Source organism: Zasmidium cellare, assembly GCF_010093935.1.
Source record: "Zasmidium cellare ATCC 36951 unplaced genomic scaffold M409scaffold_1, whole genome shotgun sequence".
Lineage (NCBI taxonomy): Eukaryota > Fungi > Ascomycota > Dothideomycetes > Mycosphaerellales > Mycosphaerellaceae > Zasmidium > Zasmidium cellare.
Genome location: NW_022986945.1, coordinates 1,715,976 through 1,737,138, shown reverse-complemented (window position 1 = coordinate 1,737,138; position 21,163 = coordinate 1,715,976). Strand labels below are relative to the sequence as shown.

The 21,163-nt window shown below is 55.0% G+C and overlaps 6 protein-coding genes across 6 annotated transcripts; 2 read left to right on the top strand and 4 right to left on the bottom strand.

Annotated features, from left to right (window-relative positions):
- Positions 1–3,185: 3,185 nt before the first annotated feature.
- M409DRAFT_62223 (uncharacterized protein) lies at positions 3,186–5,696 on the bottom strand (the record flags this gene model as incomplete). Its single annotated transcript, XM_033815077.1, has 3 exons — positions 3,186–5,379; positions 5,451–5,580; positions 5,615–5,696. The coding sequence occupies 3 exons, from the start codon at positions 5,694–5,696 to the stop codon at positions 3,186–3,188; spliced, it is 2,406 nt and encodes an 801-aa protein (XP_033674948.1).
- Positions 5,697–8,741: 3,045 nt separating this feature from the next.
- Positions 8,742–10,501, top strand: M409DRAFT_62222 (uncharacterized protein; the record flags this gene model as incomplete). Its single annotated transcript, XM_033815076.1, has 2 exons — positions 8,742–9,177; positions 9,294–10,501. 2 exons carry the CDS (start codon positions 8,742–8,744, stop codon positions 10,499–10,501), a joined length of 1,644 nt encoding a protein of 547 aa, XP_033674947.1.
- An 83-nt stretch (positions 10,502–10,584) lies between these two features.
- On the bottom strand, positions 10,585–11,734 carry M409DRAFT_62221 (uncharacterized protein; the record flags this gene model as incomplete). Its single annotated transcript, XM_033815075.1, has 3 exons — positions 10,585–11,350; positions 11,411–11,622; positions 11,687–11,734. The coding sequence occupies 3 exons, from the start codon at positions 11,732–11,734 to the stop codon at positions 10,585–10,587; spliced, it is 1,026 nt and encodes a 341-aa protein (XP_033674946.1).
- Positions 11,735–13,810: 2,076 nt separating this feature from the next.
- On the bottom strand, positions 13,811–15,580 carry M409DRAFT_16330 (uncharacterized protein; the record flags this gene model as incomplete). The annotated part of the gene is made up of 3 exons (XM_033803579.1): positions 13,811–15,004; positions 15,060–15,391; positions 15,511–15,580. 3 exons carry the CDS (start codon positions 15,578–15,580, stop codon positions 13,811–13,813), a joined length of 1,596 nt encoding a protein of 531 aa, XP_033674945.1.
- A 2,494-nt stretch (positions 15,581–18,074) lies between these two features.
- M409DRAFT_62219 (glycoside hydrolase family 128 protein) lies at positions 18,075–19,105 on the bottom strand (the record flags this gene model as incomplete). Its single annotated transcript, XM_033815074.1, has 3 exons — positions 18,075–18,300; positions 18,364–18,563; positions 18,626–19,105. The coding sequence occupies 3 exons, from the start codon at positions 19,103–19,105 to the stop codon at positions 18,075–18,077; spliced, it is 906 nt and encodes a 301-aa protein (XP_033674944.1).
- An 843-nt stretch (positions 19,106–19,948) lies between these two features.
- On the top strand, positions 19,949–20,938 carry M409DRAFT_16328 (uncharacterized protein; the record flags this gene model as incomplete). Its single annotated transcript, XM_033803578.1, has 1 exon — positions 19,949–20,938. The coding sequence occupies one exon, from the start codon at positions 19,949–19,951 to the stop codon at positions 20,936–20,938; it is 990 nt and encodes a 329-aa protein (XP_033674943.1).
- Between the last annotated feature and the right edge of the window lie 225 nt (positions 20,939–21,163).

Sequence of the window (21,163 nt, the reverse complement as noted above, 5' to 3'; positions counted from 1 at the left end):
GAGCTGTGTTCGAGTCAACTTGAAACGCCGCGCCTACGAAAGCGTATGACGACCCGCCCCATCCAGCTACCCCTTCAGTCATTTCGCTGCTGCTGCGTCGCTGAAGAAGCAGGTAGGGCCCAGACTGCCGGCAGAGGGTTAGTGTGAGAAAAGGTGTGGCCCTCGCTCTGATGCAGCTCCAGTGCAACACGATAGCCGGGCAGCCACAGCTACACAGCAGCGATTTTGAAACGGGCTCCAAACAGCGCGCGCACTCTCACGACGAGCACACTACACCGCCATTCCTGTCCCATTCAGGCGTGTGGCGGAACGGTGACACCGTTCGTTTACAGACTCGAGTTGGGCTGCTGCGGCTGGGCAGAGGAGTGCCATTCTCCCCTCTGCCAATCAGGCGGGCAACGGTCGTGTGGGAGGTGCGGAAGCGGACAAGGCGTTTCATCGACAAGCTTCTGACTGCCCGCATGAGGAAGGTCAACCGTCTGCTCCCATTGGGTTGTGCGCTGGTTAGATCGTCGTGGTGGAAGTCATCAGGTTGGAGATGCCGCTCACTACTCGACCCCTGCAACCCGAGATAGCATGGACAATCAGGCAACGCAAACGGCGGACATCAGGCCAGCTGTCGTCGAAAAGATGCGCGCGCGAGTCTGGGCCTCTTCAGATCGAGGATGAGGCCAGCTCCATCGTGCGGTCGGACGATCCTTGCAAAGCTTATTGCACGTGTCCGCTTCTGCTCGTCGCGTGCGTCTTCACCTCAAATCTGCCCGTCGCACGTCTTGCCCAAGACCACGGCAGATCTACTCGATTCGGCGAGAGATCTACGACAACAATGTCATCTCGACGCGAGGTCACGACCAGGAATTGTCCGCCGCTGAGGAGGTTTTGGCGAGGTGTGTGTACAAGACGATTTGTACAGCACAAGATAAGGCAGTTGGCAGGACCGTACTGGCCGTTTCGGAAAGTGATTGCCGGCTCTCGCTTGCCAGCCGTTGGCGACGTTGGATTTTTGGCCGTTGACGGATCTGAGACACGCCAACGACTGTTGGTAGACCCAGTTACCAGGATTCGTGTATGAAGAAGGCGAGAGAATTGGCAAGGCTGTCTTCGCTTCGCTGGAGGCGTGCGAGAAATTCGAGAGGCGAGAGTTGGGCCGACTTCATGTCGCTACCGTACACGGTCGACAACATCACGAGATCAACCAATTTCGTCAACGCGACGGTCATAGTAGTCGACCACCGGAAAATTACGCGCGGCAGCCACGACGGAGAGTTTGGACGGATTGCCTATGAAACAGACCAACAACAAAAAGCATATGCTGCATTTCTCCGCGCAAGCACTCACCAAAGAGTCAACACCAACACTATATCGCGAACATTCCCGACGACGGCAAGAAAAAACAGGCCAGAACGAGACTTGCCCTGCCATCGTGACCTACACCCACTCCTTCTAGAACCAATATCCCCGTCTGCAGCCAAAAAAGATCAACAACACGGCTACCTGGCTAGCTGAAGAAAGCGGAGATATGCTCAGAAAGCAAGACGAAGCGATCCGGATCGACACGACCTCTTTCTCAACCAGGACGTTGCATGCATGCATCCACACTACTGTAACCGCTCCATCACAGAAGGATTCTGCTTTCTGTGCTGGAGTCTGCGGTTGGAAGTCCGGCGCACCAATTGCAGCGTCTAGAGCACGGATTTTTGGTCGTTCAAATCAGGGTGTGGATTATTGACGTGCATGGCAAGGCAGGGCTGCTCATGTTGCATTTCGTCGACGCAACGAAACGGTGTTTGAAGGGTATGGATGACTACATCTCGCAGATTGCCCTGCAGATTCGGTCCGCTGAGGGTGTGATGTGAGGAGAAAAGCGGTAACTTTTGCTGCAGTGATGTGTTGTTTGTCAGGCAAAGCGAATCATCCTTCTCATCCATTGGATGTCGTTGGAGGTGAGTCTTTTTCGGATTTACGTCCTTGAGCACTGATTGTGGTAACCCAGCACGATGCGGAAGTGCACTTGACTGCTGTCTGGCTGTCCTGAATTGGAAGGTGCGAGTTGCGGCGTTACGTCCGGGTCGAGGCACTCTTCGATGGGAGTCCATTCCTGCTGACTGATGACACTGATGACACTGCGAATGGTTGCTGCACGCACACCGACAGACTCTTCGACGCTCCCTCATCGTTCAGCACACCAATATCCGACTCTTTTAGGGGACGCTGCTTGCGGCTATGTCACATCTCGATCTGGCTGATGTGTTGTTCCACAGAGAGGAGGCCTGAGATTTCCAACTCGTCCTCACTATTCGCCTATCCTGTGACCAAGAGCGTCTGCCTCATCACATCGAAAGGAACGTTCTCATTCCTGTGCGCCTTCGAACTCGTTCGCATCTTCATCCCAGCTCGAACAAACCAAGCCTCCCCCTCCAACACTCCAATCCCACTCACCTCATCCACCTCACCACTCCCCTCCCCTCCCAAATCCATCCCCCAAAGTCCACAAGCAACCACGTCAAACCCCCTCCACCATCATGCTCCTCGTGACGAGCCCAATCGAGAAGACTCCAACAAGCCCTACAACGTCCTCCTGCAACAATACCACCCGTTCTGGAGTGGAGCTCTGTCTGTCAGCATGTATACGTATACATACGTACTCGCAGAGGTCAGACCTTCGTGCAGAATCTGAAACACACTCACATGCACGTACGGCGCTTCCTCTCACGCATACAGTAAACTCTCTCAGAAGCTGCACGTTCGGTCACAAGACCACCCATCCATTCATCCATCCATAGAGAACAGTAAAGCCACCCCGCGGGATTGTGACGGTGAATGGGAACGTAGTGTTTTCTTCAACCCTCTTCATTTCTATACATTACATTATCTAAAAATAAAACACCATCTAATCGATGCTTTCTTCCTCCACCCCAAAAAACAAAAGGTCTCGTTCAGTCACACGCGCAAGCAAGCAACGACTGTTCCGCCGACCGCTCCACAATGATCCGAATGTCTCTTTCAGGGTATCTCAATTGCGAAAAAAGGAAAGAAAAAAGAAAACGCAAAACAAGCAAAAAAGCCCTCGTCCATGTCCTCGTCCTCCCTCCATGCTTTTCGTCAAACAAACATGAACATAAAACAAAAAGAATCCTCCCTTCCAGCTATCGTCTATGCCCGTGAGGGTCCACTGCAATGCTGCATCATTTATCCATCTTCTTCTTGATCTTCCACTCCGCCCTCGCAACCCGCATCAACAAATCCTCATCCTTGATGGGCACGAACGATGTGAGAACCTTCATAGCGTTCTCAAAGTCGCTGTCCAGCAGAATCTCCCTCGTGGCATCGATGAGCGCGGCGCTGGTCGCATGGAGGACGTCCAGATCCGCGCCGGCGAAGGAGCCCGCGTTATTCGTCGGGGCGTCGCCGAGCAGCATGAAGACGTCCCAGACGCGGAGCTGTGCGGGGAAGGGGATGCTCATGTTGAAGAGGGTGAGGTACCAGCGGGTGCCGTAGGCTGTGGACGTGATGCCGAGCTCGTTGAGTTTGTTGGCGACGTCGCCGCCGCGGAGCCATTGGGTTTCGAATTCGCTGAGGCAGGTCATTAGGCCTTCGAAGCCGTTTTGGAAGAGTTCTTCTAATCCTCGGAGCTGCCATAGTCGGACCATCATGACGAAGGCGTTTTCTTCGTCGAAGTAACACAGGAGTGTTGCTGCGAGACTGGCCATGCCCTGCACGTATCCGGTATCGGGGAAGTAGAGACTGACAGCGTGTAGCACGCGGAAGAGTAGGCGCTGGCCGCCGCGGTATCTTCGTCGAAACATGATGTGCATGTTTACTGTTCGCGGTACGTCGACATCAATCTGCAAGTCATCTGCCGAACTCATCGCTTGCAGTTTGTGAAACTGCCCAATGAGTTCTTCATCAGTGACACCAATCTTCCTTTTCTTGGCACTCGCAGAAAGGAAGCAATGCCATGCGGTCGCTCGCCATCGGTCAGGGATGCCTTTCCATGTTCGTTCGATGAGTTTGGAATCGGTGGTGTCAAAGTCAAAATGCATCCCACCGCCCTTGCCCTCACCCTTTCTGCGAACCATGCGGGCCATCTTTTGCCATTTCTCCTCTCGTGCCCACTCTCGCTGCTTTAATGATGAAGCGGTCTTACCAGCGTCGGCATCTTCATCAATGTCGGCCAGACCAGGTGGTAAAGTCAGCATGTCCGATGCATCGGCCAGCACCCGTTTGGTTCGTGAGCGGAAGGGGTTCGGAGATCGTGAGGAAGTCTGGGTGTATGTGCTATGTATTGAGCCTGGTCCTTTCTTTTTGAGCGTCCATTCTTTGCTGTCTTTGGGCGGCACAGACCTGGCAGAGCGTGTACTAGACGCTCCTCGGCCCATTTTCCGGTCCTTTCGTGGCTGATCTGATTCTACTCGTAGCGAAGTCGCTATTCGTTGCATGCCGCGTCCAGGTTCTCGCGAGGGTGATCCTGACGAGCGTGTTGCGATGCGATCTGGGTGTATAAAGCCATAGCGGTCGACATACTGCCCTTCAACATCTTGCCAGTCTTCTATGCCACCAGCGAGCTCAGTGGCTTCCTTAGAGTAATAGCTGGAACGAGGGTCCGCTACTTGTGAGGTTCGTGAAGATCGTTTGCTGGCCGGTCCTCTGATCTTGGACACACTCAAGTCTGCGTTCATTGCGTCGGGAGTAGGGGTGTCTCTCATAGTGGTGGCGGGTGTGGTCTTCCCGGAGACGAGTCCGTCCATTGGCTGTATACCATTGATCCACTCGGTAGCATTCTCGTTCCCATGAGCATACATGCTTCGCACATTCATAGACAAGGTCATTTCCTCGGCTGACAGAACCCGACCGCCTTGGATGGCGGCTTGGAGCATTTTCATACTCGGCTGCCTCCTGCCCGACTTGAGTCCAGCACGTGGTGGCACTCCATTCTGAGCAGTATCCACTTTCGACGCAGCCGTCTGCGGCGCATCCTGCTGCACTTCATCTTTAGGATATTCCCTCGCAGCCTCCCCAGGAATAGGTGTTGTTGTCCCCGCCTTGTCGTCTCCCTTGGATGCAATCAGTTCCTGCATCTTCTTGCCCCCAAACATGAGACTACCCCGCGTGGAGAAGGTGACCTTGTCGGAGGTGAGGTCGCCCAGGTTGAGGTCATCGGCGCTGGCGGCAGGGAGGATGGACTGGATGCCCTTGAAGCTGTCGTTGCGGTTCATTCTCGCGGGGGAGGCCGATTTGGCCTGGCGGCGTGGCAGTCTTTCCTTCCTCTGCCCGAACGGGGATCTGCTGCGCTCGACTGAAGTTCCTGCCGCGGGCTCCTCATCCTGCACCAAGATGGTCGGCAGTGTTGGCTCCTTGGCCGCGCCCCTTCCTGCTTCGCTGGCGGGGACGGAGAGGCAGGACTCGGTAGTGGCGATGGAGGGCGCAATGCCGCTGTCGCGCTTGAACACGTCGGCGGCGGCGGAGGAGGGCCAGGGTGCGGTGTCGTGGGGAACGGGGCGGTGGTGGCTAGGGGCTCGGACGGAGCCCGTTTGGGAGCTGTGGTAGGAGGATCGCGGGAGGGACTCGGTCTCGGCGTGGCTGGTGAGCGAGGCCACTCTCTTGGGCGGCGCACCTTCCTTCGCCTCCGCATAGCTCACCGTCCGTATCGAACTGAAGGACGGTTGGGCCCGCACCTCGTCAATCATCTCGCCCATGTTGATGGAGATTGGTGTATCGTCGTCGTCCCGATGGCGCAGTGGTCCACGTGACAGCCTTCGAACCAGCGACAGGCATTGGCGGGAGGCGGACTGTCTGATATAAACACTCGACGCGATATGTCAGTGTTGTGATATGGGGCGCGGCGAGGAAAGGGGCAGCACTCGCGGTTTCACACACACACACGCAACACTACTGGCGACGGGCGATGGGCAGGGTACTTGTACGGCCTCGCGCTCTTAGCCCGGCTCGCGTAGTGATATTAACCCATCGATGCTGCTCGTGCTAGCGCCGCCAATTGCGTACCATCCTCCGCAGCGACGGCACCGCGACCCATTTGCTGGGCCTGATATTGAAGCCTGTTGAACGCGTCGCCCACCAAATCCATCAAAACACCCTCTGCCGCCCGCCCAATTGCCCATGGGAGGCTTGTTCAAAAGACCGGCCCGCCAAACCCTCATCAAACCTAGCCCGTCCCGAAGCGCAGGCAAGCTCGGCACCCACGACTCGATCCCGTCTGGCGACTCAGTCTGCACCTCACTTCGCACGCCGTGAAACGACACCACCACACAAAGCCTCGATTCCGACCGCAGCCGTCATCGTATCGTGCAGTTCCAGGACGGTCCGCGGCGGTGTTCTGCATGTTTCACCATGGCGCACATCATCTCGCCGCCCATTTCCACTGCATGTCGCACTGCAGTATGCGAGGAATACCTGCGCCAATCGCCCGCACCCACATCGCTCTCGTAAGACGCAACCGGGTTCTTATCCTTTGAGCCTCGTCTTCTCCGCCTTGGGCAAGAGGCAAGCAAGGGGGCTTTCTTGATTATCAAGATGGATACACCAACTTTACCCGGACAAGCTCGGCCATTCGCACCACACAGGCCACAGCAAACTCCTCAAATGGAAAATGTCTTCACAGGCTCCTTCGCGGCGATTCGATACATTCAGGGACGTGCTTGCAAAAGGTTTGACGAGACTCTCGTCTGTGTGCATGAGCGCATCTCCCGCAACCAGGATATGCCTCACTCACCGGTGCCGATCCGCCGACTGCCCTCATATGTAACGCCATGTGGAAGTGACTGCTTCTGGATCATGTCGATTGAGCCAGCTCAAACATAAAGTCTCGATGACAAGTTTGCTCTTGCCACTGACTTATCATGGCAGTGGTATGACGATCTCATCTGGCAAAGAGGACGTCTATCCATTGTCGCCATTCAATCTCTCGGTGAGACTCCAACGAGCGATCCGAACGGTGGTCGAGCATTGATCATGGATGGCTGGCCCTCCTTCATTGCGAAGCCACGACAGACCGCATATTGGCCTGTTTCGAGACGGCAGACTGATGACGCTAGATCAGTGCAGGGCTCCAGGCCTTTACTTCATTCCAGCAATGCCCAACCTGAGGCGCCCTCCTCTTCGCTGACGACGGCATGGGTCTGATTCCGGGTCCGCCGATACATTGTGCTGGTACCCAAGCGGTCGCCCAGACCCAGTGCCCGGTTGGGGAATTGACGACATCGAGGATCCTAGACAGCAGTTATAGCCCAGATTGAACTGGCCGTGGCTGCCGGATCATAGCGTTTCCATATAAGCAGTGGACGGGCTGCTTGAGGCTCACTTTGTCCAAGTGTGCTGCATACAAGGCCGAAGCATAGGTGAGTCACCGCCACGCATTTCTTCACCACTGACAACAAAATTGGACCTGCGTTGCTTGGCACAAAGGTTGCAATTTGGGGCAGGCTTCTTCTAGATGCTACGAGACTAGCTCAAGAATCGCGCAGTTCCTTCTAACACGTACCTGCAGACTGCATCCAGATGTCAAGGGAGTTTCCAGAGAACAGCCTGCCTGTATACCCAACCAGCACGCCGCCTGTGGGGGTTGAAAGCTTACGACGAGTCGACAAAGTTGGGAGTCCAGCATTTCCCTTGAACCGAATGCGACCCTTTGTAAGGTTGTTCTAACGCTGGTGATGTCGACCTACGGCATGGGCAGGCCTTTAGCTTACCTGTTGATCGCAGTCTATAGCAAATATCTGCCAATAGCGCATACCCTCGCCCGAGCGGCTGCCTCGCCGTAAAGATCAACCTCCAGACAACGAACCAGGGAGGGAAGACTGAGACCGGACCAAACCGAGGAGCCCAACAACCTGGCGACTTTTTTGCCACGCGGGCCTAAGAATGGATCAGTCGTTTCAGCAGTCTTCGGTTTGGAGTCTAATACCGACTTTACCCTGAACCTTCTCTCATCGCGGGATGAAACACCCGAGGAATAACGAACGATGACCATGAAATACTTGGGAATCGCTCGCTCTCGACTTTGCCAGTTATGCGACACTTCTACGGCGCAGAAATTCCACCAGCTGGTCGTTCTAGAAGACATGTGAAACCATTCCCTATAGCCCGGACATATGTCTTACAGTCAGTCCTTCGAGGACATGGAATTACTTGGCCCGTAATTCCACTGTCCTGACAACAGTCCGGAAGAAAGGCTATCGACGTTCACGTCGCGGTAGGACTACTTGTGGACAATGGAGAAGTCTCGTATCAATGTTTGCAGGCCTGAGCAGACTTTCAGGCTCAATCTTCTCCCAGCCTTGTCGAGCGATGGCCAGCCTATTCCATTCAATACCCTGAATGTAGCACAAAGGACCACTACTTGTACTCCAAAAGAAGACGGAGATCAGAACCAGCGCTAGTCTCCCCCGCCAGGCTCCACGCTCCTGCCACGGACAACGCCGACGGACATGCTCGACAAGGTTTGATATCCGCAAGGAACACATAGATTCTCGAATGGCTTCGTAAGCGAATATCTGGAGAAAGAGACACGACTACCACCTGTGGCGTCCCTCTTATCTCATTGCAGCGGATGACACTGAACAAATCGGGTCCAAAACGCGTGGGCAATGGGATAGAGCTCGCTCCATCAGCTTTGTTCCTGCGAGGGGCTTGACTATTGAAAGGTCGTCGTTGAAGCCTTCATCACTCATGACAGTCGCAATTCGCATTTCTTCTCACCTCGATATCGTTATATGCACATCACCATGACGAACCATACGGATGACATCGTCCCCGGCACCGTACATCTCATTAACGTCGCCGGCCAGACCTTAGAGGGACAGCATGGAGTCCACGGCAGCGACATCGTCCTCGTCCCTCAGCCCAGCAAAGATCCAGAAGACCCCTTGAACTGGTCTCAGCGCCGTAAATTCTGGGCCCTCACCATGGCCATAGTCTACACCTTTGGAGTCAGCATCCCTCAAACAATGCACTTCTCTGTGATTGCGGACATTACTCGGGATACGGGCATTTCGACGGCTGATCTCGTCCAAGGCAATGGCCTCATGTTTCTCTTCCTTGGGTGGGGGTGTTTGTTCTGGCAGCCTATTGCCATGGCGTATGGAAGGAGGGGCGTGTACATGGCTTCGACGTTAATATGCACGCCTATTATGGTGTGGACTGCCTATTCGTCAACTGCCGGTACGTTGACGCAGTCTCCCGATGCGATGATGGAACAGTGTGTCATATCCGCCTCTCGCACTGGAGAAAGAGTTGCACAGATCGTCTATGGGTAACAACATGCTAATGGTCGGCAGGGGAGTGGTACGCTCATCGGATCTTGATTGGATGTGCCAATGCGGCCATAGAGTCTCTACCCGAAATCAGCATCGCAGACTTATTCTTCGCGCACGACCGAGACACCTGGATGGCCGTGTACGTCCTCGTCCTGTTTGCTTCGAGCTTCGTTTCGCCCATCATTGCCGGTTGGTTCGACGTGGCGTACGGCTGGCGATGGACCATGTTCCTAGGTGCTATGATCTCCGCGCTCGCATTCTTCATCCTCCTTTTCGGCATGGAAGAGACAACGTACTATCGACATAGCATCGAGGGCGAAGGGTTCCAGAACCCTTCCAGGTCCATGACCTCTACAGGCAGCAACGACGACAAGAAGCCAGAGAAAGCCCAGATGGTCCCCATCTCATCCATCGAGCATGATGCCTCTACAACATCCCCGTACCCAAAACCTCGAACCTACCTCCAAAAGCTCAAACCCTTCATGCGCCTAAGCGGCCGCCCCACCCCCAAACAAGTCCTCTGGATGATGTGGCGGCCCCTCCCCATCATCCTCCAATTCCCCAACATCGCCTGGTCGGGCTTCATCTACGGCATCAACCTCTCATGGTACAACGTCCTCAACGGCACCACCAGCCCCGTCCTCTCCGCGCCGCCCTACAACTGGTCCGCCGCCCTGATCGGCTGCATCTACGTCGGCCCCATCATCGGCTCCATCCTCGGATGCCTCTGGTCCGGCTGGCTCGCCGACAAATGGGTGCTGCGCCTCGCGCGCCGCAACGGCGGCATCCGCGAGCCGGAGCAGAGGCTTTGGCCGCTGGCCATCGCGGGCGTCTTCACCTGCGCCGGCCTGATCCTCTGGGGCGTCGGCGCCGCCCACGGCATCCACTGGCTTGGCCTCGCGTTCGGGCTGGGGATGCTCACCTTCGGGCTGATCGTCGGCGGCAGCATCGGGCTCTCCTACGCGGTGGACTGTTTCAAGGAAATCAGCGGGGAGTCCATGGCCTCCGTGATTATTATCCGTAACACGATGGGTTTCGGGTTTAGCTATGCGATTACGCCGTGGTATACGGATGTGGGACTGCAGGATTGTTTTCTTACGGCGGGGTTTGTGTCTTTAGCTTGTATGATGACGTTTTTGGGCATGGTTTGGAAGGGGAAGGCGTTGAGGCGGTGGTCCGCGAGGGCGTATTGGCGGTATGTGGAGAGTTCGCTGGTAGCGAGTCATTAGTCGTGCTTGTGGGCAGTGAAGGGGAGCTGGAGGGAGTATATTGTGTGACATTGGGTTGGAGGTGTATCCAGTACGTTTCCTGTCTATTGAAGTTGAATCACTACTTTCTTCGCACTCACGCCAGCTTTATTCGTATTACAGGCCAACTGCACATCCTCCAGCCTGCTGCCCACAATAAGGGGTTCCGGCAGGGGTTTCAGCCTCCCCTGTCCCAACGCAGGTGTGACGAACTTCTCCCACAGCGGCCCGTTCACATCAAAGTTGACGGCAATGATATTGCCCACCTTGACGGTGCTAGGCACATCCGTAGGCGGAGGTAGCGTCATAGCGACGTTGCAGCCTCCCAGCTTCTCCGCGATAGGGAAGACGTATTTGCAGGAAGCTTCTGTCGAGATGGCGTCGAAGACTCCGGCGAAATGGCCGGTGGTGGATCGGATGGCTTCGACGATATCGTCGACGACGGATGGAGTATTGTAGTCGAGTGCCGTCGTTGCGCCTAGGGATCTCACGAAGTCGAGGTTATGTTTGCCGGCGACTGCGATGACTTGTGCTCCGGACGCGGTGGCGAGCTGTATCGCTAACGCACCTGTCGAGGAGGAAGCGCCCCAGACGAGGAAGATCTGGTCGGAAGGAGGTGCTGCACTCAATGTTGGATAATTTAGACCGAGAAAGCCTTTGTCTCGACTGTCGTACAGACCATGGCCCGCGGTATCCAGCGCCGTGGGCAAGACGGAAGCCTGCGTCAAGGACAGATTGTCAGGAACCTTGGCGGTGAGAGAAGCTGGTGCTCGTGAGAAGAGCTGGAAGCCTCCATCTTCTGGCTTGTTGGTTGCGAGGCATACACAATGCCTGTTGCTGTCTGTCAGTATAGAGAAAGACCTCGCCAGTTTGGATAAGCAAGGTACTCACGCAACCACGCGATCCCCCTTCTCGAACCTACTCACATTCTCGCCGACCGCGTGCACGACCCCAGCCACATCCTCCCCGAGCACCACCGGCCACTCTCGAAACCACACCGCGCCTAAAGCCTGGATTTTCCAATCCGCTGGGTTGATCGCGATGCTATGGTTGTGAATCACGATGTCGTTGGGTCCTGGGAGAGGAATGTCACTTTGATCGACCTGGAACGTTATTGTCAACCGCGGAATTGAAGGTGGAAAAGAGGAAACGATTTCTTGTACTTACTCTGAATTTCTCTCCCTTGCCATCGAGCCAGGCGGCTTGGTTGGACATGATATTATTCGTCATTGTGAAGCTGGGAAGACGTAGTCTTGTTTTTGGGCCGTGAAGAAGATCACTACTAATATTGAAGCACGAGTGTTTGCAGACCAGGCATCTTTTAAAATGCAGAGTCCTTCAGCTGTACGGAACAGAACCCTAAACGTTCTAGGTGATCCTCAGCCTGCCGATGATTGATACACGAGTGGAATTCAGCTTTTGCAGACAAGGCGTTTATTTAATGCGAAGTCCTTCAGCTGTATACGGAGTCGAGCCCTAAACTTTCTAGGGGATCCTAAGCTCCCGTCAGTCGTCTTCACGAGCTGCCATGCGACGGATACATTGGCCATTTCAAGTCATATTGCGAACAGGGCTGTACTGTGCTGCGCTTTGCCTTCCTATTCGCGCACCAGCTGGACGACGAGGACACTTCGATGGGATAGCGATAGCCTTGCGGAAGGTTCTGGGCGCAGTGTCAAAACGCAGCGCGAGACACTGTCAACCTCAGCATTAGCAATTATTCTGCAAGTATACACTCACCAAGATAAAGGACGCCGTGTTCTTCAGAATATGAGCAAAAATATTTTTTGGCGATCGGACTGAAGTCCTTCGGAGCTTATCATGTGAATGCCAAGGCCCCTGGATGCCTTAGGCAGGACTGCGCACATTCTTGGTCCTTCATAAGTCGAAAGGTCAAAAGTTGAGACGAGTTGATAGAGAAGGTCGCGTGTACCTAGAAGTTACTGCAGACTTCGAATAAGTCTCTTTGCGAGATTGTCTTTGAGGATGTAGATGGGAGCGACTTACGGCTTCCAAAGACTCTTCTTCAACCTCTTCGAGGCCAATCTAGAGGACAGCTTCCTATCGCCCGTTGTGTTCGCTCAGGAGACGGTCTTAAATCGCTCGCAAGCCACAGCACATCGAAGAGACCCGATGGAAATATTCAAAGACGTCCTCAACAACCCAACTGGCGCCTCGCCACGCGCTCCTACAATAAAACTGCATCGTTCCAGCGGTTTCCGCTTTGGAGTCCTACCCCGACGTCCTAGTTATCAACGCGATTGAACCGCCCGAGGGATAGTCATGGAGCGTATGCGAGTCGTTGCCTTCAAGACACCCGGCCATGGGAAGTATAAAAGGTCGGTAGTCATTCATAAGAGGAGTGTGGGTCTTTTTGGAGGTGCGACAAAGTCTCAGGCCTCTTTTGAGTAGTCTTCAAGATCAGATGTCGCTGGCTCATCGCAGAACGAGGAATCAGGACCACCCTGTAATCGCCTGCGCTGAAAATGAATGAAGATCTCGCATCGATACTACCGCTTTCCGCGTACAGCCTATCTCTCCCTGTTTACCCGTCCTTCTTCCTCCCTCCTCATCCTCGTTCATCCGCATCCGTACAACAAGGAACCAGTAGTACCTCAACTCACTCACTCACACCTCATCAGATAAGCCCAGCACTCATTCTCTCCGCAAATTGATCATGCACTCCGCGGCGGCCCAGCCGCCCAAGTGATTCAATCTCGATCCATCCCTTGGCTCTCTGGCGATGAGGCGTTGCAATCTCGTCTATTTGCCGTACATAGTGTATGCACTGATAAGAGGTACGTGCTTGGCACCATAGGAGCTGGGTCGTTGGGGGCTTGGCGGGAAGTATGTATAGCTTGGGGAAGTGTGACGTACCGAGGTGAGGTGTGTGTTTGGACTTTGGGGCAGAAGCAAGGTGTGTGAAGTCTGTCTGTCTGGGGTGCAGGTGACTTTTGTGTATGTTTGTGTGTGGATGGGGGTCCTGGAAGGCTGTCGTGGGTGTTTTCTTCGAAGATGTGTTGTAGGGTATATGTTCATGTTTGGTTGAAAGTGGACTGTAAAGAGGAGAGTGTTGTTGAAGAGTGTTGTTGAAGAGTGTGATTGTCATGGTAGTAGAATCTCGTCGAACTCGAACATACATGTGCTGCTTTCACATTTCTCCCCTATACTTATTTGGTATCTCAAACTCATAAAAAATCTCTCACAAATCTCTAAATCTCTCTCCATACGAAAACAGTCTTTCTCAGATCAGCTCATAGACCGAACACAGATTCATATGCGCACATCCGTTCAATGACCACCCGAAGTAGCCTCTCTCTTGCTCTTCTCCATCTCCTCATACGCAACACCATGTCTATCGCCTCCAATTCCTGTATGCTCATGCCCGCTGTTGCTTCCCTCACTTCCTGCGGGATCCTTACCCTCGATCATATCGCTATGCTGCTGAATTCCGTGCCTCTCGCTCTGAGGAACATCGGCGTCCGCCTTCTCCGGGTCGCCCTTGGTGGGTGTCCACGCGAGGTAATCTCTCCTCACCTCGACGTAGTCGTACGCGAACTCGCCAAGCTGGTCGTCGTCCATGCCAAGAAGTTCGGCTTCCTCGCTCGCGCGGAGCTTGAGGCCGGGGATGAAGTTAATGGCGTAGGCGATGAGGGCGCTGATGACAAACGACCAGGCCGTGCAGGCGGCGATGTAGGCGATTTGAATGTAGAGCTGCTTCCAGTTGTGCTGGATCCAACCGCCCGGGTATGCGGAGGAGCCGGTGTTGACGCCGTCGAGGCCGATGATGTACGTCGCGCCGAAGATGGCGTTGAAGAAGAGTCCGCACATCCCCGCGACGCCGTGCTCGGCGAAGACGTCCATGCTGTCGTCGATTTTGATCCAGTACTTGATTTTTGTGGCGAAGTTAGCAACAACGCCGGTGGAGATGCCCAGCACGACGGAGGCCCATGGGGGGATGAATCCTGAGGCGGGGGTTGCAGCGACGAGACCTGAGATGGCGCCTGAGCACCAGCCCACCATGGACCACTTGCGGGCGAGGCGGTAGTCGAGGAGAACCCAGGACATGGCGGCGAACATAGCCGTGAGGTTGGAGTTCCAGCAAGCCATAACTGCACGCAGGTTGGCGCCGAAGGATGAGCCACCGTTGAAGCCCAACCATCCGAACCAGAGCAGGATCGTGCCGAGTGTGATGAGGGAGACGTTGTGTGGGCGGAAGTTCAGCATCATCTTCTCTTGTCGTCGGCCGAGGACCATCGAGTATGCGAGCGCAGACATTCCAGAGCCGATTTCGACAGGTCCTCCGCCGGCGTAGTCCAACACCCCCCACTTGTAGCCCCAGCCGTTGATGTTCCATGCCCAGCAGGCGATGGGGCAATAGACGAGGGTGGCCCAGAAGAAGGTGAAGACCATGGCGGGGATGAGACGGCCTCGCTCCGCGACAGCTCCCATGACAATGGCGGCCGTGACGGCGCAGAATTGCATCTACCACACGAATTAGTACTCCATTGGCCCAACACCTCACTCTCCTCTCACATACCTGATAGAAGGCATACAGCAAATCCGGGACCAATGGACTTCCGGGACTCGGCATCGCCAAGGTATTCATCAACCCAAACTTCTTCAAATCACCAATGAAGCCATTCGTCGCATACTGGCTGAACGCCAACGAATAGCCCCAGAAATACCACTGGAACGTAATGACGGAACATGAGCCCATGCAGGCGAATATCATGCTCAGGGCGGATTTTCTTCGCGCGAGGCCGGAGTACAAGAAGCCGAGTCCTGGTACCATGACCAGCACCATGGCGGATGCCACGATGATGTAGGCTTGATCGCCGGCCGCGAACCAACCATTGAGGTTCTCGACGCCTGTAGTAAATATCTCGTTAGTCTGTGGTCTTTGTTTGGGTAGCTTTTTGAGGCATTGAGGCACGTGATGTTGACAATTCCCAATGCCGTCACTCGCAAACTTGGGGGTTGAGACTCACTCGAATCGCCTCCGAGGTCAGGGTTTGTGCCGTTGAATTGGGCGGGCGGGCCAACCCAGAAGTACGACATGCTGGCGGTGGGCTGCTCGCGAGCGAGCGCGGTGAGTGCTGGTGCTGCGCTGTTTTTACGACGCTGCAAAATCACGCAGCAGGCGAGATTTCGTCAGGGACGCGGTATCGGAGTCGAGACGCCTCGGTAGGGCTGTCTGGCGGGTTGCTGGAGGAGCCGCTGGCACGCAGCTGGGCTGACGGAGAGTTTCGTGGGGGTGCGGAGCGAGACACGTCCGACAAGTAGAGACACGACCAGGAACCAGAGGAACAAGAGGGTGAGGGTGGGAGTGAGAGTGGACGGCGGCGGTATAAAACAAGAGAATAGCCAGCAGCAGCAGAGGCTAAAGCAGAGAGGACCCAGCAGGTGCAGGAGCTCGAAACGCGGAGGCCAACGGGTCTTATGATTGAGAGAAGCCGCCGCCAATTCGAAAACGTCCAAGCACCCACCGCGACCACCACGCACCAGGCAAGTAGTCCAGGGCAGCAGCAGTGCGTAGAAGCGATCGCTCTCCAACCTCAGCTACTGCTCTTATCAGAACCACTACCGCCCGACTAGCTCTGCGCCGAGATCTGGTGAAACTCGGTGCGGATTGGACGCTGCGGACGGGCTAGCCTCGTGGCTACACAGCAACAAAAGCATGGCAAGACACAAGTGGTGAGAGCGATCTCTCTAGATCGCGTGCATGACATGGCATGATTCCTTTGTGAAATTGACATGTGCAGAGATGATCCTGGCACCAAAGCCAACAGCAACACACAACTCCTGCTGACCGGCCAGATCCCCAATCCCTAACGGCGGAAGCAGGTCCCTTGATGAGAGCAGAAACAGTCTTTTCGACATGAATGCCTTTGCTGGTTCCATCCCACACCGGTGCTCGTCAACACACTTCCTGCTCTCACACATTTCTCCCTGCGTCCGGAACTTGCCAACGCTTCCAAGCGATACACTAAGCAGCGATCGATCAATCAATCAATCCCCCATCAGTCCATCGCTCGCTCTTACATGAAGTGCTTTCTAATGCCCAGAGATCCCCAGCCCGTGTCGACGAAAAGCCACATCCTGTGGGAAGACCGTTCTCGGCGCGCATCCAAACAAATTGGTGAGTCTGATGAGATACACCTTATCAGTGGAAGCGATGACAGCAAATTGTTAGAGTTGACGTTCGCGTTGAGGATGCGCTTCCTGGTGCACCGCTGCCGTCCGAATACAATCTCTCACTGGTTGAAGTACCGAGCGAACGGGCGCTTTCCCCAATATGGTTGTCAACCCTGACATCCTTGCGGAGTGTGATTCGTCGGATCTCGTCCTTATCATGAGCAGAACGAGCCTAAGCTGCTTCGGGACGAACAGGAGATCTATTCGCAGAGAAGTCGCTGATAAGAGATGGAATTCAAATATGCCAACGAATCTCTTGGCTCTTTTCCTCATCAAAGATCGTTGCTGTGTGCTGCTGTCATACTTTCACAACGAGAAAAAAAACAAAACCTCCAGTCGTGTGCTGCTTGGCATTTAGGAAGGGTCGACCGCCGGCCCTCTCACTCAACTCACCCATCTGTCGCTCACGATCCTTCCCTCTCGCATCTCGGAACTCATGCCTGACTCATCCCGGGGATGATCGGTTCGGCTACGCGACGCCCACTCGCTTTGCCAGTATCAGCGCGTCGTCTTGTCCAATGCTTGAGCACTGCAATTACACGATTGCAAGTATAAGAATTGGGACAAACGCCACGGCTCCTCCGATCTTCGGCGATGCGAAACGCCACTCTCCCGCTCGGTACCTTTCGCTCGGCCCAGCGTCGGCTTGGGAGTTTTTTGGATCCCACGGATTTGGTATTTTTCTGGTGTCCGATTCTGCCGAGTTTCTAGAAGGTTGTTGGATTGTTGGGGATGGAGCGCCCTGTGGATGATGACCTGGCCCCGCACACTCGCCTCACTGTTTCAGCCGCCGTGAAAGAAAGAGAACAATACCATTCGCCTGGCAAGATGTCGAGAGGCAGGTTCTCCGCGGAACCGTGGCTCAAGGATATGGATATCTGAGAAAAGTATAGTTGAATGCCAACACAATGCCAACACAGCGAACGATATCGTCGCTGAAACCAGACTCCAGTGGCTCCGTACCTTCGCAGATGGTCAGCCCTCGTCAGATGCCTTCCTTGACAGGATCTCGTGCGTTGTTGGAGCTGGTACCTGCGCCAACAAAAAGGTAGGTGTGTTTCACTGCAGCGGTGAGTAAGCCACGATGATGATGTTGGTGGGCTCGTTCCTTGCAGCGGAGCGCAATTGCACAATCGCGCGTGGGATTATGGAGGATCTGAGGCTGAAAAGAAAGCACTTTTCTACCATCGCCGTGCTCGTGTGCGCTGTTGATCTTGCTCTTCATAAATTCAAGATACATCTTTTCCATACATGTCCAATCCAACTCTCCCAAACTCCCAGTCCATGCACATCCATATCTATGTCTAATATCCCCAAGTCTTTATTCATCTCATCATTACAACATCCCTCGATTGAATCATGCCACATAGCAAAACGACGCGGCAATGAGCGCCAGCGCCCAACTCGCAAAAATCGCCGTCTTGGTCGCATCGCCCTTGGGGACGTTCCCAGTGGCAGCCTGGCCCAAATACCAAGCGCCAATATCGGTCAACTCGCCCTTCTGCGTCAACATAGCGGCATTGGGACCGACGTTGGACACGTCCGAGCGAAAGGAGCCAAAGTAGGAGTAGCGCTGGATGTACCTGTTCGCACCATCATCAGCTATAACGTCGTCTGAGAGATGGGGTGTTTGAAGCAAAACTTACGGCACTCGATCCAAGAACGAACTGCTCTGATTGTAGAAATCCTGCGATTCACTCAGATCTTGCGTGGGATCTGCGTATTCCGTCACCCAGATCGAGGAGATGTTTTGGTATGTCCCGTTGACTTGGCCGATGTGGCTCGCGAAGCCCTCGAAGTTGCCGTACCAGTGCACGGGGATGAAGTCGATGGTGCAGTTGGAGCACTTTGGACATCAAATCAGCAACCACAGAACTCCCCCTCCCGGGAAATTTTGTAGGTACTCACCGCCGTGAAGAAACTCTGCAACCACGTAAACCCGTTCGGACTCCCCGTGACCGCGGGCGCGCCCAACTTGATCCCCTCATTCTTCAGCGGCTCGATCTGCTGCATCCACACCTGCGCCGCCGTGTTCGCATCCACGCAACTACCCCCGGAGACACACCCATCCGGCTCATTGAAACCCAGCACGTAGCTGATGTTCATGCCTCCGTCCTTCAGCCCTTTGACGGTCGTGTAGAACGAAATATCCCCGTTGTTGGTGCCCCACAGCATGGGCACGAATTGGAGATTTGTGCCGGAGAGGGCCGCGGTGGGCGTCGCCATGTAGTTGTAGTACCAGGTCAGGTCGGAGTTGGTCGTCCAGTAGTGGTCGTCGCTGGGGTTTTCGGTTTGCACGTAGACGAGGCCGCGCTTGGGGGAGGTGAGCGCATCTTGGGCGAGGGCTAGGGGGAGGGCGAGAAGGGAGAGGGGCGTGAATGGCCGCATCTTGGATGGATGTTTTTCTTGAAGTCTGCGATTCTTGCTTCTGTCGTTTTTCTGTCTTGCTAGCGATAGTGGAGGCTGTATGCTCTTGGAAACACCTCTGCCGGTAAAACGAACGAGAGACAGCAATATGAAAGCAACACAAGAACGAAAAACCCACACGCGGCCCTCTCTCACTCTTTAAGAAAAAGCTCCCTCACTCACCTACCTACCTGCTGCGCGATTAAGCAGGTTCCAAACTCCAGCCCAGAGTCGCCAACGCCTCACCCAGCTGCACGACTGCGCCCTCCAGCGCCATGGTGTCGACTCTGTTGAGCGCTTGCGAAAGTTGATGCAGAGAGTTGCGCCGAATCGAGCGAGCAGAGGTCTGGATTGAGCACTAGTGGTCGCGCCAGTGCTGGTTTGGGAGGTTCTGAGCACGTGCATGGCGTTCTGAACGATCCCGGATCCCGGCTCGCGGCTCGAACGGTGCCGCGGCGTTCGTTCCTGGCACTTGGGAGCGTCTTCTCCGGCCAACGACGACTTCGATGTTTCTATGCCGGATGGAGGGTATTGCGTGAGCATATGTACGCACTGCAGCCGGTCTGCTGTAGCTCACCAGGAGGTCATCGATCTTGGCTGGCCCTGGCCCTGATAAGAGGTTATCGGAAACAGGGATGTCCGGATAGAGCTCAACCTCTCCACGCTAATGCCAACTTTCCTGCATTTCGAGTCTGGACTTGATAGGAGCAACAAGCACGCAGTGAGATCTCAGAAGCAGCTCTTCCAGCTGGCTACGCGTTCACGGGAGCGGGATCCGGTGCGGTTTTAGATGCCATTATTGAAACACTTGGAAGTGTGGGCGTGATGGTCGCGACGGCGAGTGAAACACAGGGGCCGACGCCTGCGCCTCTGAAGAAGAGGACCAGATTGAATCCTGCGAGGCGGAAGTCTGCGAAGAGTCAAGGGGAGTGTCAAAGTACGACTACTGCTGCTGCTGCTGCTGCTGCTGGAACAGCAATGGAGAAGTCTAGCCAGGCTCAAGATCGGGCGAAAGCGAGCAAGAATGAAGCTACGAATGCCCAACCTGTCTCAGAGCAAAGTTCGACCACGGCCGGTCAACAGAAAGCCGGTAGTGCGTCTTCGAAGAAAGACACAACTGCCTTGGCCAAGCAGACCGACCCCAAGAACCCCAATGGCACCTCAAAGCCCGGAGTCGCTGGGAAGACGAACAGCACTCCAAAATCCGGCCCTCTCGCCTTAGCAGCACCAGCAATGGTGACCGGCGGCCTCGCAGGCTGCGCAGCCGGCGCAGCAGTGATCCTAGGAGCCGGCCTCTGGAACAAATTCGCAGGCGCCGACTCCGCCATCCTCGCAGCACGGACGGCCAAGTTATGCCTAGACAACCTGATCGAGGAGATCATCACGAGCCTCAAAGCCGGCACATACAGCGCCCCGGAAGCCCTCGACATGCTACGACGAACGACCTTGGCCTACGCTAGCACGATCCCGGGCGGCGCGCCGTTTGTCGAACGCCTGTTCCGCGAGATCGATATGGTGCGGAAGCAGCGTGGTCGCGAGGTCGATAAGGTCATTGCGGAGGCGTATGTCGATCTCTCCAAGGCTGGGAAGCGCGGCGCTTCGACTGCGGAGTTGCATGCGATTGTTATTCGGAATCTGGTCAAGTTGTCTTCGTTTGCGGAGAAGGCGACGCAGGATATCGTGGCCAGGAATCCGAATTTGAGCCCGTTTCGTGAGAGGGCCGTCAGGGCGTTGCAGCCGCCGCCGCCGAAGTCGAAGGTGCCTACTGTCAAGATCAATATGGCTGTGCAGCACAAACCTGCTGCCAAAGCTTGATAATCCAGATGCCAGACAACAGCTGGACAGCAGTTGTACGCAGGCTCGAGCCGCAAATTTGTCCTCGCTCCACGACTGGTCTCTTGCCATTTGAAGGATCTGAATACCTCTAGCGACGACAGTCGTAGCTCGTCAAAGCTCGATATTGCTTTGATGTCTGGATACGAGGACCATCGATCTGACCACCACTTCTCTGTGTTTCATCGAATTCCAAGCGATACTGTG